Source organism: Protopterus annectens, chromosome 4.part1 (genome assembly GCF_019279795.1).
Source record: "Protopterus annectens isolate FY-2018-M chromosome 4.part1, PAN1.0, whole genome shotgun sequence".
NCBI classification, from domain to species: Eukaryota; Metazoa; Chordata; order Ceratodontiformes; family Protopteridae; genus Protopterus; species Protopterus annectens.
Genome location: NC_056734.1, coordinates 404807490 through 404823663, shown reverse-complemented (window position 1 = coordinate 404823663; position 16174 = coordinate 404807490). Strand labels below are relative to the sequence as shown.

Here is a 16174-nt window from a genome sequence, read left to right as displayed (position 1 = left end):
TTAATGTTGTAGGACTGCCATAGTGTTTGAAAATGCTTTTTACTGTGTTTTTGCTATCAAAAAAATTTAACTTTTGTAAATTGGTAGTTTTACTGTCATTGTTGCTTGTTTTCCCCAGGATGGCGTCACCATTTTCGGCTTGACAATGGAACAGATTGTTACTCACATGGCTGGCCATTCTTCCAGCCACAAAAATAAAAAGTTAAGCAAACAGCCTTTGCCACAACAGCATGCTAGCAATTTGCCTCAGCTGCTGGTGAGTGACTCTGTTGTGGTCATTTGTTGTCCCTCAGACCACATATCTTTCAACCTGGATTCCTCTGGTTAGCACTTACAACCACTCGAACTGGAGGTTAGCCACATCCTCTGGCTGTTGGGGTTCCCTCAGTGGGCAAGGGAGAACCACTCTTGTTGCTCCTGAGGGAAGGGGCAGGAAAGGTTTCCCTGTTGTGTCAGAATGCTGTGCCTATTCCTGGGGAAGCAGTGGCTGCCACTAGTAAAACAGTTGGCTCTATTTTTCATGTCATAAATAAACAGAAGACCAAACATGTATCTACTCCTCCTTAAATTTCTTTGGATAGGAATATTTTACTTGGACTAGCTCAGGGTTTGATTCTGGCTATTGATCCTTCTTGTAGAGTAGTTTCTGGTAAAAAAAGAGGGATGCCTCCTTTCCTGAAGAGATTCAAGATTATGATTCTGAACAGGAAGCTGCAGGGACAGATTCATGGTCTTGTCCTCAGATTTCTGATTCATACTCAGAGGAGAGCTCTCTTTCTGATTCTCCTGGGGGGGGGGGTCTTTTTCTGAGACGGTTGCTAGTGTCAGTGTTTTCAGTGGGAGAACACTGATGTTTCTCAGTCCCTCAGTAAGGTTTTCCACACCAGTTCCTCCTGTACTGTCTGCTTTAGAGGATGTTTGCCTTACTGTCTGCAATTATCCTGACAGTAAACCAGCTATCTCTAAAAGGCAGATAGAATGCATAAAGTTCCTCAGTATTTTAAATTTTTATACACTGTTCCAAATCCTAACTCAACAGCTATAATCTTAGCTGACTCCTCTGCTGCTGAGCACTTAGTTAATTCCAATCCTACTCTTTCTAATAAGGATGGGAAAATTATTGATAAGTATTGGGGAAAAAGTGTATAGTCCTGCAACTTTGAATTTTAGAATTTTAAATTGTCAGGCTCATATGTTAAACTTTATTCTGACATATTGTGAAAGTATTAGGAATGTTTTATCTACATTTTCTTCTTGGGAAGAGAAATCTGCTTTAAATAATTTAGTTTATTCTATTGCACTGGTCACTACTCATTTGCAGTGGGTGTATGACTCTGTTGATACTTCATCCAGGGCAATGGCCACTGGTATGGTTTTCAGGAGGTTTGCATGGCTGCATTCTCAGAACCTTGCAGATGATGTTAAAAATGAGATTTTAAATTCTCCCTTGGATAGAGGTTTAGTGTCTGGCTCCTCTGTGGCAGAAGTGTGATGAGAGGGACAAGCTGATCCAGGGAATGTCTAAGATTTTTCATCCCTCCTTTTCCAAACTGTGCAAGGGATTTCCCTTCTCCTCATCCAATTTTGTCAAAAAAAAACAGTCGCAAGAGAATTCAGACATTTAAGAAGAATTGGCAAGGAGGTTCCAAAAAGAAGTCTCAAACCCCCCAAAACCAAGGACGCTGCAGCAAGTCTGAATTACTATTCAAGAGACCTTGTGACCCCCCTCCCACCCAGGACCTCTTTATCTTCCAGAAAGTCTGAATCCCCATTTCCCTTTGGCAACAGATTATTTCAGACAAATGGGTTCTGAAAATCATTCATAATAGTTATGGATGGCAGTGGGAGGAAAGTCCTCCTTTCCAGGTGGTCATTCCTCATCCTGCAGATTAGACTGTTTTGTTTTCACCTGTTCTTCATCACAAGCTGTCCCAAAGAATGATGGAACCAATTCCTAATTCTCAGGTGGGAAGGAGTTTTATTTAAGGATGCTCCTAGTCCCAAATAAAGAAAATGCTTGAAGACCAGTTCTGGATCTTTCTTTCTAAACCTGTTTGTGATAAGTGCCCAAATTCAAAATGATGTCACTTCACTATCTATTCCTCTTCCTCTTTCAAATTTTCTGGTAAAACTAGACTTAAAAGATGCATATCATCACATCCATATTCATCCAGACTTTAGACGTTTCTTAAGATTTTGTGTGTCTGGATGACATTATCAATTCTTTGCCTCACCATTTTGACTATCTGCTGCACCAAAAGTACTCATAAACATCTATCTACAGTCATGGCTCATTTCCATATTTAGATGACTTCCTTATCTTTGCAGAGTCTTTTTCAAAATGTCAGGAATCTCTCTCTTGGGTGAAAAATCTCTTGCACAAGTTGGGATTCCAAGAGAACATCAAAAAGTCTTTCTTGACTGCCTCACACAGGATTATATAACTAGGTTATCAACTAGAAACCTCCATTTAAAGAGCTTTTCTTCCACAGGAAAAAAAATATCTTTATTTAGATCTATTTCAAAGTTTTTCCACTCATTCTTCAGTCACTGTGAAGGAATATCTCAGGACTGTGGGTCTCATGGCATCTATGATTCTCATGATACCCCTAGCAAGACTCCACATGAAAAAGATATAGTGGTATCTGAAATTTCTTTGGTCCCAGTATCAGCATCCTTTCTCTTTTCAGATCCTACTACTGTGGTTTGTCAGCAGAGAAATCACTTGCTTCCACACTCCAAAGCAGTCAGTCAGAAAAGATGCTTTAAACTTTGCTTGGGGAACAGTTTCAGGAGAGATAAAAGTGCAGGGAGTGTGGGACACCAAGGACAGACGCAAGCACCTAAATTTCAAGAAGATGCTCACCTTGATCAGGGCACTCAATTATCTGAAACTTCTTTTCTTCCCTGGGACCTCTTCATGTTATTACAGATAATATCACAGTGATGCGGTTCATCAACAAGCAAGGGGGAGCCAGGTCATACCTCCTTTGTAGACTAGCCATGTTAGCTTGAATTATTGCTTCACAGCACATTCTCACTGCACAGGCATCCTACATTCTGTCAGAGGAAAATTGTGTCAGACAAACTGAGCAGGTCAAAGGCAGACTCTCACAAATGGAAACTAGATCCAGGGATCTTCCAAGATTTGCTCCATCTGTGGGGAGTTCCTCAAGTATACCTCTTTGTCTCCTGCCTGAACATCCTCAACCTCCTTTTTTCCCCCTCCATTTTCTACATGGAGTCAGGGTATTACGTTAACTGTTGCCATCTCTCTCAATTCAATGCCACACTCCCGCCTTCTTCAAGACTTATGCCTGACTGTCACAGATCTTCACTCACACAATCCATCTACCTCTTTCCTGGACACCCTCATTTCTTTTTAACTTCTTCCTGTCTGTCTCAACTCTTCTTCATCAGATCTTCTTCTGCTTTTCTGCACATATGTCCAAACCACCATAATCTGTTCTCTTCATACCTCTCAACCTCCTAGAGCAAGAAATGTGGACAAAGACATAAATAAAAGTGGGACAAAGGCCCAAAAATAGGGACAATTTTTAATTATTGCTCTTACAAACTTAGAAAGTTGATAGAATGACAGGTTTTCATTAGCATTAATTTTCTGATGGGTATGAAGTCTCAAACACAAATGTGTATCTTTATTTTCTAACTTCAGTAGTTAATGATTTGCCACTAATTTCCCAGAAAACCACAATTTTATGAAAAATGGACCAAAAATATGAGGCAAAAATCTGGACATTCTGTGGAAAGCTGTACAGTTGAGAGGTTGGCTTTCTTTGAGTTTTTCTGCAATTGGAATTACTTTGGCTTCTGCTCTTATGTCCTCATTTCTTTGTCTGTCCTACAGTGTGCATACTATCACCCTTCTCAAGCACTTCATTTCCATCACCTCTAGCTTCCCCATCTTCTCTGCCTTTACTGCCCTGGTTTCTGTAGCATACAGTAGTAGTGGTCACACCATGGTTTTGTACACCTTACTTTTCAGCTTCTTTGGCATTCATATGTCATACACTGCACCTGACGTTCTATGCCAATTGGCTGCAGTCTCTCTGATTCTAGCTTTAACCTCTTCATTCAGACTTCCCTTCTCCTCAACTACCTCTCCCAGATGATTGAAGCTATTAACCTTTTCCACAATCTTCCCTTATATCTCAATTCTCAACTTCTTCTTATTTCCCCAGTTTACTACCATTACCACTGCCTTATCTGTATTTAGTTTCAGCCATGTGCCTTCAGTTTTGCATTCCATTCCCCCATATTTTGCTGAAGTTTTTTTTCTCAGAGTCTGCCTGTAATGCCACATCATCTGCATACAGCAACTTTGTTTATCTGTCTCCTTCAAACTTAGCCCATCACCATATGAACAGCGGTGGGCTCAGAGCTGAATCCTGGTACACACCCACTTCCAATGAGAACCCCTCTGTAACACAGAACACTGTTCCTACTTGAGTTATTGGGTCCTTGTACATACCCTACAATAATTCTTCCAGTGTTTCTAGAACTTCGAACCATGGCAGTACTGCCCAAACCATCTTTCTTGGGACTTTGTCATATGCTTTCTCCAAGTCTAGGAATGCCTTGTTGGACTCTTTCCTCTAGCGTCTTCTTAGATATCTGTTTCACTGCAAACATCAGGTCATTTGTGCTGCATCCTTATCTGAATTGCTCATCTCCCATCTTACTTTCCACTACTCTGTATCTCGGTCTAACAATCACCCTCATCAAAACTTTCATGCAATGTGAGAGGACTTTCATACCTCTGCATTGCATACAGTTGTGGGTATCTCCATTGCTCACTGACATGTATGCTTATTCTTAACTCATCTGGGATATGCCTTTCTCTCCACATTGCTATGAGTACCCTCAGGAGTCATTTGTCCACTATCTCACCCAATATCTTTATCATAACTGCTGTGACCTCATCTGAGCCTGCTACTTTTTCTGATTTCATTTTCCTTAGTGCTGTTCTTACTTCTTCTAAGGTTGGCTGCTCTTCTTCACTCATAGGCTGTGTCTGGGAAAGTACAGCTTCTGTGGGGTTTTCTTCATCCAGAAGCTGCTGGAAGTACTCCTTCCATCTGCCTTCGATATCCTTTGGACTAGTGAGCAGGTTGTTGCTGGCATCCCTTATGGTGGCTGACTATCGTCTTTATCTTTCTGTCTAATATAGTTTCTTTGTGCCACTTACTGAGTCACTTTCCAGAAGCTGGTACATTGCCTCCAATGACCTGTTCTTTTTTATTGCAACTCCTTTCTTTGATTCTTTCTTAGCCAACCAGTAGTCCTTCCTAGCCTGGTCCGTCTTTTCTGTCTCCCACTTTTTCCTGTACTCTCTCTTTCTTTTGATGACTTCCTGGACTTCTGTATTCTACAACCTGCTTTCCTTATGTACCTTATTTCCATACCTGGCTCGGTCATATATCTGTTCTGTAGTCCTGACACATGCTGTTTTGAGGCACTGTTATTCTTCTTCAACTCCACATATTTCCTCTTTTTCATGGGGTGCTAGAGCCCTGAGTAACTCCTTGAACTTTTGTACTTTCTCTCCAGTCAATTTTCAGGTCTTCAGCCTTGTTTCTTTTGACCTTAGAGCCTTTTCTGACCACTGCTTGCAGCTGATTCTGGCAACCTGTGGTTTATGCTGTGGGTTGACTGTTTCACTGAGAATTACTTTGCAATTGCTGGTTCTACCCCAGTGCCCTTTCCTTACTAGTAGGAAGCCTAGCTGAGCTGCATGTTGGCCACTCTTGTATGTGATTTTACTACTATCTCTCTTTCTGAACCATGTGTTGGCTACTATCAAGCCATTTGCAAGACAGAAGTCTAGAATGACCTTTTCTTTATGCGTGCTGACCCACCCATGTGAACACAGGCAGTCCTCATATCCTATTCTATCTGTCCTGATATGTTCATTCAAGTTACCCATTATCAACATCAATTCATGTTGTCCTCCTTTATATAGTATGTCCTGCAACTGCTATATGGATACACTCTTTTCCTCACTATCACAACCCTGCTGTGGGGGCATAGGCTGATATTATGAATACTGCCCTATCATTACACTGAAATCTGATTGCCATGAGTTTGTCACTAATTCTGATGGCATCCCTCACTAACTTCTGAAGCCTTTCTCTTACCACAATTCTTACACCATTTCTAGCCTGTTCTCCTCCTAAGTAATAGACCATGGTTCCCAAGCCAAGTGGATTTGCTGCACTGCCCTTCCATCTTGTCTCTTGGATACATAGGCTGTCCAGCCTCCTCTATAACATCATGCCATCCACTTTCAAGCTGTGTCCTGTCAGTGAACCTACACTGAGTGTAGCAATTTTTAATTCATGTTTGGCAGTTTGATTGGTTTTATTTCTAACTTTCATTCAACAGAGCTATCCCTGGTATCCCAGTATAGGCAGCTGGACACCAGCTGGCCAGACACTTAGTGACCAAGGGCTACTGGGCTTTATGGTGGGCACACACTGGACAACCTACTCCAGGGACCCATGCCCCTCCCATCATTAGCATGGGTTCCTGGAGTAGGTTGGATCCTGAACACACTTATCACCGGCAAATACACATTTCCATTTGGTGACATTAATCAACATGACCGAATCACCTAGAGTCATATTTTACACCATCAAGGTGCTAGCCCTGCCACAGCATGCAGTCTGTGATCCATGTTCTCCTGTCTTGAGCATAATGCCCATCACAGTAGATGCCCAAAGCAATTGGTCTATGCAACTCTTCCCCCATAAGGGCACCATGTAGACTCTGTGCCGATGCCCACAGCTCCATTCATTGGTGTGTTTGAGATGGAAACACTCAGCATGTTTTTCAGAGGTGGGAGGAACCCAACAGAGACACAAGAAGAACATGCAAACTCTAAACAGGCATTGTCTGGGTTCAAGATCAAACCTTGTACCTTGTGCATGGGAGGTGAAGACCTTTTTTTAAACAAGAAACATCTTTATTAAATTATCACTTATGAAATAAGCAATCATACATTTATATAAATGAAAACAATCCATATTGACATAATCCCAGCTGCAAGCATTTTACATCACAAACCATACTGACATAACTTTAGCTGCAAACATTATACATAATTTATAATCTACCCAATCATTGTCAGTCAAACACTGCATACCACATTCATGTTCTGCCTTCTTTTAAACCTCATTTCTCCCCTGTATGTATTATTCCCACAATTCCCTTTTTTCTATGTAATTTGCTCCTACCCTTTTCTAAACATCCCAATTCCAGTTGTTTTATCTCTGTTACTATATTCACTACTTCTAGTACAGTTGGTTTAGACTTTGACTTCCATTGTCTAGTAATTGCTTTGTTTGCAGCCACCAATGGAAGTGAAGATCTTAACCAGTATGCCAACTAATCTGAATGATTAACTGGCAAAATGCTGTTATAGGACTTCATGCAAGACAACCTGGCAGACATATCCTTTTTCTTTTCTTTGGACAGGAATGTTTCTGCATGCTTTTCCATCCTTTCCACTAATATCCAGTGTACTTTTGAAGATTCAGAAGGAATCCCCCAAGATTATTGGGGTGAGTCTCTTCTGACCCAGGTAACCATGGTTCTCCCTTCTTTTGGAAATGGCCAGGGGCAATTTGCACAGGTTTCCTCATGGAATGGATCTACTCACACAAGAGCAGGGGTGTTTGATGCACTCCAACATCAAGCATCATCAATTGACTGCCTGGATGATGGGATCTTAATTCCTTTTATGTCCCTCTTTACTGAGGATGTGCATCAGGTACTAATGGAGGCAAGAATGCCTGCTACTAGAAAATCATATATTAACACATGGAAAAGATTTTCTAGTTGGTGCCAACAACATAATCAGCACCCATTCAGTGCTAGTTGTTCTCTGGTTTTGCAATTGCTCTGTGAGTTACTATACTACAGCCTTTCTTATTCCTCTGTCAAGGTTCATTTATCATCCACTTCAGCATGTCTGAACATGGATCCTTCTCTTTCAAGGCAGTCACATGAAAGGGGTTTTGCATAAGACGTCTCCATGTAACCTGGCAACCTCTCCTTGAGATCTTAATTGTTGGGATCTTGATTTGTGTTAGAGAAACTAACACTTACTCCATTTGAACCAACTAATCTGGCTGACATGAGGTTCTTTACATGGAAAACAGTTTTATTGATTGCTCTGACATCTGCAAGAAGGGTATCTGAGTTGTATACTCTCATCGTGGGATGTGACTTTAAGTAAAGCCATCCATCGCCCTGTTTTCTTTCTTGAACTTAAAATGAGGGAGAAAGGATACTCCATACCTTGGATGTCCACAGAAAATTCAGGTACTATCTTGACAGGGCTAAACTGCTTAGATCATCAGATCAATTCTTCATTTCTTGTGAAAGTAAGAAAAAGGGACAACTGGTGTCAAACAGACTATTTCTAATGGCTGTCTAAGGCTATCGTCATGACAAATCTATTCTAGGCAGGGTCAAGGCTCACTCTACAAGGACCTTGGCTTCTTTTATGTATTTTTGGAAATTTGGATCTAGAAATATTTTAGAAGTTGCTACTTGGTCCTCTGTACATACTTTGACAAAGCACTATAAGCTGGATTCCTTCTCCAGGTCTAGAACATGCTTTGCTAGGACCATTCTCCAGGGGCTCCTGAACACTTCTCCTTCCACCTTCTAGATATCTACCCATATAGATAATGTTACAACAGCATTGATCAATATGGAGAACATAGTACAGTTGTATAAGTTGAACTTACCATAACAGTAGATGTTCAAATGATCACTACTGCAGTAGACGCTCCCTCCCTCCATTCCACTTGTTTTTTTTGTGTGTTTTTTATGCCAGGATGTGGACATTTATTTTATATTATTCCTAGCCTTGTCCATTCAGAGCTTAACCTCCTCCATCTGCTAGCAGGGAGTACTGAAGGGCTTTGCACCCAATCTTTTCTTTTTATAAGCTCAGTTTTTCATTTCCTTCAAAAACTTGACTTATTCTCTGATCAGATGTGATTTAAATGAATACATTTAATTGACAATTTCAAAATCAATACATTTAATTAACCTTGCCCAGTTTTCATGATATGCCACAGAAAACAGTTCATGGAATATAAAATTTGATAATATGCACAAACTATTCATAAATATATTAAAGAGTTAGATCATTAGATTATAAACAATTATTATAAGCAAATATACTAATCCATATTCAGTTACTAAATTATAACTGTGAATAATGATTATGCATTGCTCTATTAAATTCTAAAATAAAATTACATCTTTAATAACATACACTTAAAAATGTATGCTCAGCACATCTCATTAGATTAAGTGATCTCTTGGAACCTAATATTTGCAACTATCTCATAGCCACTAATGAGCATATCAATAACATAAAAAGATGGAATACCTTTATTAATAAAACAACATAACATTTTCATGAAATGTTTCTAAGGTGATAGCATGCCATTTTATGCTCTTCCCCTGATTTTTGTGGGGGAGGGCACCCACAGAAATGGCTTAGATGTAGTTATAGAGCACAGGAACAAACATATTCAACTAAAAGTCCCATGTTAAAGAAGGTAAAATATGTTATATATGTGTCTGTGTGAATACAAATATATAAGCAAGTATTTACATGTATCTTTCCCAGCACAAATCTGCTTCCTAATATAACATTCAGAACTGCAACTAGTATAGCAACTATTAAAGGAGAAGCTGAAAGTGTTGTACTGTTTTACATACCCTCAACTTTAACTGGATTACTTAGCTGCAATGTGAACATAGGTACAAAAATATACGCTATACTGCCAGTGGTCTGACTTATAGTATGGTTGTCAGGATCAGTAAAACCACAATTACTTTCTGATTTCAGCATAATAATTATTATTATTATTATTATTATGATTATTATTATTATTATCATTGTTATTATTATTATAATTATTATTAGTGATCTGTAAATTACATATATACATTTGTTCTTATAAACCAGCAAAGACTGTCCATTTTGCTGGGCTTGGAATGTAGAAATACCCACACTTTCCCATAAAAGCACTATAGCACAATATGTCACTGAAGTGAATAAGCAACATTACATGACACACTATACAGGTATTACGGGTTCTTCTGATGAAACTGGATCATGTATGGAGTAGTACAAATGTATTTCTTATCAGTGAAGGACCTTTAGTGAACGTTAATGGCAAAAGTATAAGGAAAATAAATGCCAATGTCAATTACGTTCTGTACTCACAAGCCCCTTTGCCTTGAAACATTTATGGTGGCATTTGTTTACTTACTACCAAAACATGTAAAGTAATGTATAATGCACACTGCTGCATATAGCTACCAAAACATGTAAAGTAATGTATAATGCACACTGCTGCATATAGCTACCAAACCATGTAAAGTAATGTTTAATGCACACTGCTGCATATAGCTACCAAAACATGTAAAGTAATGTATAATGCACACTGCTGCATATAGCTACCAAACCATGTAAAGTAATGTATAATGCACACTGCTGCATATAGCTACCAAAACATGTAAAGTAATGTATAATGCACACTGCTGCATATAGCTACCAAACCATGTAAAGTAATGTATAATGCATACTGCTGCATACAGAAGAAGAACAGATGCAAACCAGGCATGATGACTTGGTAAAATATGAATAGAATTTTGTTTTTAAAACTATTGTAAAGTTATTTCAGAAACTCAGGAGCAGGGAAAAGTTTTATAAGGTAAAGTACAAATGCTTGATTAACTGAGTCATCTATATTAAACTAATCACATGACCAGAGTATCCATCTGTAAAAAAAAGTAAATTTAACAATAAAAAAGACAAACACGCATAATTTATTATTTACTGCTGCAGATAAGATTTTTAAGAGGGGAATATTTCACAAAAAATTCCTAGTAAAAGAGTTGCTGTATTAATTACCTCTAAAGAGTCATCGGCATTCACCATCCAACAGTCTGTCCAAGTGGCTACAATCAGAAATCCAGCCGAGACTAAAGCAAACACAAACGCCACATATTGGAGTAGAGTCCTCATCCTGAGAGAGAGTTCAGTACCTCCAAGACAGACATAGGAAAAAATCTCTCTTTTAACAGTTCACAGACTGGGGTCTCATTCCAGATCGCAGGAGGGCTTTTCTTTCTGTCTTTCTGTATTTTTACAAATATGATTGTGCTGCCCTAGTTTTGAGGTCTGAGTATTCTATTTTATTCTATTTTTATAAGTAGTTCAATCACTGTGAAGTTTAAACATATTAATTATATGGGTGAAATCAGGAGTGTTTCTTTTCTCTAAGTAAGGAACATTTCTTTCTTTTCATCTGTTTCAAAGCTACAGCCAATCAAACATCTCTAGGACTTTTGTACCCTTCCCTCTTGTGTAATTAATGACCTTGCCTCTTCATTGGTACAGTTAATGGCAGGTCTGCAAACGGTCAGTTTTCCACACATCACTGGCACCTGCAGGCTAAACTAGATTACTCAGCTGAGTAAGAAAAATGTGACAAAACTCTTGATGAAAACGCATACATTATAAATCATAACAACAAATATATAGCAACAGGTATAAAATGATGCTAATCTTGGTGCATAAGCAATGAGTAGGAATATTTGGCAGAGATACTAAAACAGTGCAGATTAAGTGCTGTGCATTATAAGGAATACATTTTTCTGGTTACAGTTCAAGGACTTGGAGGTCATTATAACCTGGAAATAATCATGAACCATTTTTGGCAGTTACACCTAGAAATGAACAATGCTCTCTTATCATTATGGATTCAAATGAAAGATGATTAGTGAAAAAGTAATTTACAAGTCTTTCCCCTTTTCTTATTTTCCAGTAATACACATTTATGTGACATAGCTGCTTTATAGTAGCATGCATGCTACAAGAAAGACCTGAATTCAGTGATGATGGTTCATCACTGAGGTCATTTGGCTAGAACAGACAGGGCAAATGACACTGTAAAAACTTCACAGAAGTAAATATTCTATGAAAATTAAATAATTCTTTTTTAAGACATGTTTATACCCGATGACACTGTAAAAGCTTTACTGAAATAAATGTTCTATGAAAACTAAATAATAATTCTTTTTAAGATATGTTTATCCCTAAAGTCAAAACTAATATTCTGTTCCTTCTGGTATAATTCATAGCTTGTTGCTTTATTAGTAGTTTTGCTACTGTAAAACATACATCCATGTCGAAACTGTGTAGCTAAATGTATTGTTATTCTTTGGAGCATGCTCTGTTACCTAAATGCTGGTAGACGTTTTGGGTTTTAAAATGTTGACGCATAGCCTAGTATTTATTGTAAAATTGTGAAGCTAGGGATGAGTGACAAATAAACATGACCAATGTCCTGATAATCTGCAGCTGCTGTGCATTTGGATGCCATCAACATTTTGTGCTGCAGAGTTTTAAATTTGTTTGACCTTTTGTTGACGTACTTTACTAGTATCCCTTGTCAATAATGCAGATGAAAGTCAGTGTCAACATAATTTTCTGCAGTCTTCTTATAGAATTCTTAGCATATCTGCTTCAGTCAAATATTACTGTACCCGTCTGTCTTCTTGACAAGTACATGATTTAGCTGGTGCAGATACTGGTGAAAGACAGAGAATGGATCACATTTTTTGAAGTGTTCCAGTTAATTACTAACTAAACCTAAGGCTAAAAAAAATAAAGCATCTATTAATGGATGTTTTAATGCAGTCTGTGTATGTGTGTGGTGCAGCTATACAAAACACTACTGTGAAAACAAAAGTGATTACTTAGACCAAGGAAATAAAGTCTCAGAGGTGGACTTTCTCTGTCTTTTGCAGGCACAGGCCATGTGCACCTCGGAGCAATAGAAAACAGGATCAGAACTATGAAGCTAAACTTATGAATGCTGAGGCATATTGACCTTTTTAAGTGGAGCTCACACCTCCACATTTTCTTGATTTTTTCCCATTTTCCCATTTCCATGCCTGTAATAAGTGCTGTGTTCTTAAGATACATCTCAAAACCATTTTTTGTATGCGAGTTTAGCTCAAGAAAGTTTCCAGTTCAGATGCTTGCCATATTTTAAATAAGCTGAAAGTGAATTGCAGAGCTAAACATGTAATTCTGACATTGAAAAAAGGAAAATAAATATATTATTAAAACATTATTTTGTACCTTTAAAGGAAAGTAGTTATGCCAGATATAACAGGTCTATATTGATCGACTGATATCATGATACATTGAGAACGAATGTAGATTCACAGATATTTACTAGGCATTAAGTCCAGGAGACTAGTAAGGAGCTTATTATATATTCCCAACTGCCACAAAACACTGTTTGTTCAAGTAACTTGCTCAAGAGTTTATTAGTAGGCAAATGCAGGTGGAAAGATTCACAGGAAGGAGCTCATTAGCAAGTCAGAGCTTTAGTTTTCTTCACTAACAGCTAGATTAAGTCATAAAATCTAAAAGGTCCCATCAAACCCCAAAAACAGCATTTTTGCTGAAGCCCCCCAATCTCACCTCTAAGATCATACAACAGTGGAGAAAAGGACAAATTCCCTTACCCTGTCCAACAATCTCAAAAAAAAAAAAAAAAAAAAAAAACACACTCACAGTGCCACACATTAGTAGTCTGTGAGTTGACCTACCTGTTCACTTTTACTGCTAAACTTCCAACTACAGCAATCAAAGAAACAGACATTGATGAAATGCTGTGAAACTGTATGATAAAGAAGATTGACTCGTAATAGATGAAGCTGAGTAACATAATTTTATGGACTAAGGCTGTTTATGTTCACAGACAGTTGACGTGTTTTAATTGTTCAAAATTAAACAACACTGAAAGAGATGTATATTAGGGTCTTTTTATATTGTTCATTATGCGAAACTGAAAGCACATGCTGTTACTTTAGATGAATGTATGCAGTGAAAGAAAAAGATTTTTGTCTCATGACAACCACAGCTATTGATGAAAACACCATTATCTGCTTCGGAAAAGGAGCAAAGCAGTTTTGGTAAGTACAGTTGTAGGTTTCAGAGTGGCCTTTTATGCCAAAAGTTCATAAGCCCGGGTCTGGGATTCAAAAACAAGTTGCCTAGTATAGAAAACAGTACAGAGCAGTCTGTATACTATGATACCATTTGCAAAAGGAAAACAGCTGGGGTCTCTACTGATTAATCAGTGTCACAGCACATTGAAAATCTATCAAAACCTAAACTATCAACTGAAAGGTTCCATCAAATCCATTCGGTATCCTAAAACCTAGCCAAACTACTAAAAACAGTCTACTGGATTCATGAAGCTTGCACCAGGTGCAGGCGTAGCATTGGCGTTCTAACACCAAATATGGCCACCGAGCGATTCAGGTACAAGCTGTTCCCACGTGCACTACCTGCGTACGTTATGCCTGCACAACTCCTGAGCCTTGTATGCTAATTACCCCATGTGCAGCAGTGTAGCATGCAAATGAAGGTATGTAGCGATTCAAGAAGTGGTGCAGGCATAGTGTAAGCATACAGAAATGTAAACCATAGAAAATGGTTTACATTTTTGCAAACATAAAATTGGAGCATGACAGCTGACCAAACATATGTATTATATTGTTAATATATGCCAATGACTAAATATATAGCCATTGGCATAAAAAATGTACAAAATATAAAATTAACATTTAATATATATAGTCGCACTATTGCGACGTGGAAGCGCAGGGCAGCGGTGCGCAAAGGGGATCACAAGGAATATATATAAATATAGAATAAAACTGAAATGAAACACATATCATGATTTCCCCATAGTAGTCAATGGCAAGCATGCTACACCATACTTATGGCGCAAGGGTTGCTAAGGGGCAATGACAGTGTTATGCGCAGTAGCTAGGAATTAGTAGGCAATGCCATGCAAATGAGAGGAGTAATAGTGAACTGCAGATTCCCAGCTGGTGTAAGGATGCACCTCACAGTGTAGCGTTATAACACCGAGGTGTGCCCTTGAGATAAAGATGACATCAAGAGAGGGGTGTGTCGCCATTGCTGTAAGCATATTGGAGCATTGCTAAACCGGATTGCCCCTAGCTAGGCAAAGCTGCAGGATAGGGGTGTGTTGAATTGACCATAGCTATGCTTAGCTTAGGTAACTGAGTATGCATGTGAACGGAGATGAAAACGCCCGTAAATGGGTATGCATGGTGCGCACTGCAGCTGAAACAGGAAGGATATAGGAAAGAAATAAGGAAATGCTGCAGCAGTGAAATTGGAGTACAAATGACTAATTAACACATAGGAGCCTACAGTGGGCCATTGACAACAGCTAACAAGGCTGCAAGCAGCTACCTGCAGAACAGGAAAGGGGAAGGGCTGTACTGCAAAGAAAACAGTAAAGTGTCAAAGCAGAACAAAGCCGATTTGCAGTATATCAGCTACAAGGCACGTTTTGCCATGACTGGGTAGGGAAAGTACAAAATAAGAAAGATGGCAGGTGGATCCATGCCTGATAATGGGAGGGGATCCAGGTCTAAAAGTGAATTAAAGGGCAACAGATTAATCAAGGCAGGCAAGTACATCTCCACAGTAAAGGCCTCACACTTGCAGTACTCATTGCAAAACCCATAATTAGGACACTGCAGCTGGAATAGCTCATACACACCCACTGATATCAGCAGCATCCATAGCACAACACTATAAAGTGTGAAAGCACCTCACACATATTTGTGTATTCCCATACACTCTGCACCAGTGGTGTATACAGATGGGGAACTTTTATTATGTACATGTTAGGGGATGCCATAGCTTTGATCCACCAGCATGTGTTGGAGACTGAAGGTGGTGAGGAAGATGATGCACTTGACCACCTCAGGCACCAGAAGAGGAGGAGAGTGTCCAGACCCAGGGTAACCTACCAGGGGGTACATGATCTGGAGATAGTAGAGCATTGCAGAGTGGACAGGGATATCCTACAGCAACTTGTGGAGCTGGGCCGGCCACGCCTCACAGCCAGAACAAACAGAGGGGAACCCATCCCAGTGGATACGAAGGTATGTGTAAGCCTGACAATACTAGCTACAGGTACCTTTCGAAGACCAACTGGGGATATCATGGGGATCTCACAGACATCAGCATCCGGGGTACTACACCAGTTCCTGG

At 39.1% G+C, this 16174-nt stretch overlaps 1 protein-coding gene across 1 annotated transcript in view; it reads right to left on the bottom strand.

The window, feature by feature from the left end:
- The window catches only part of CLDN16 (claudin 16), a 222047-nt gene extending 210710 nt beyond the window's left edge, over nucleotides 1–11337 (bottom strand). The window contains exon 1 of the mRNA XM_044070905.1: nucleotides 10967–11337. Within this exon, the coding sequence (XP_043926840.1) occupies nucleotides 10967–11080 (114 nt within the window). The 5' untranslated portion in view covers nucleotides 11081–11337. The remainder of the gene's footprint in view (nucleotides 1–10966) is intronic.
- Nucleotides 11338–16174: the final 4837 nt, after the last annotated feature.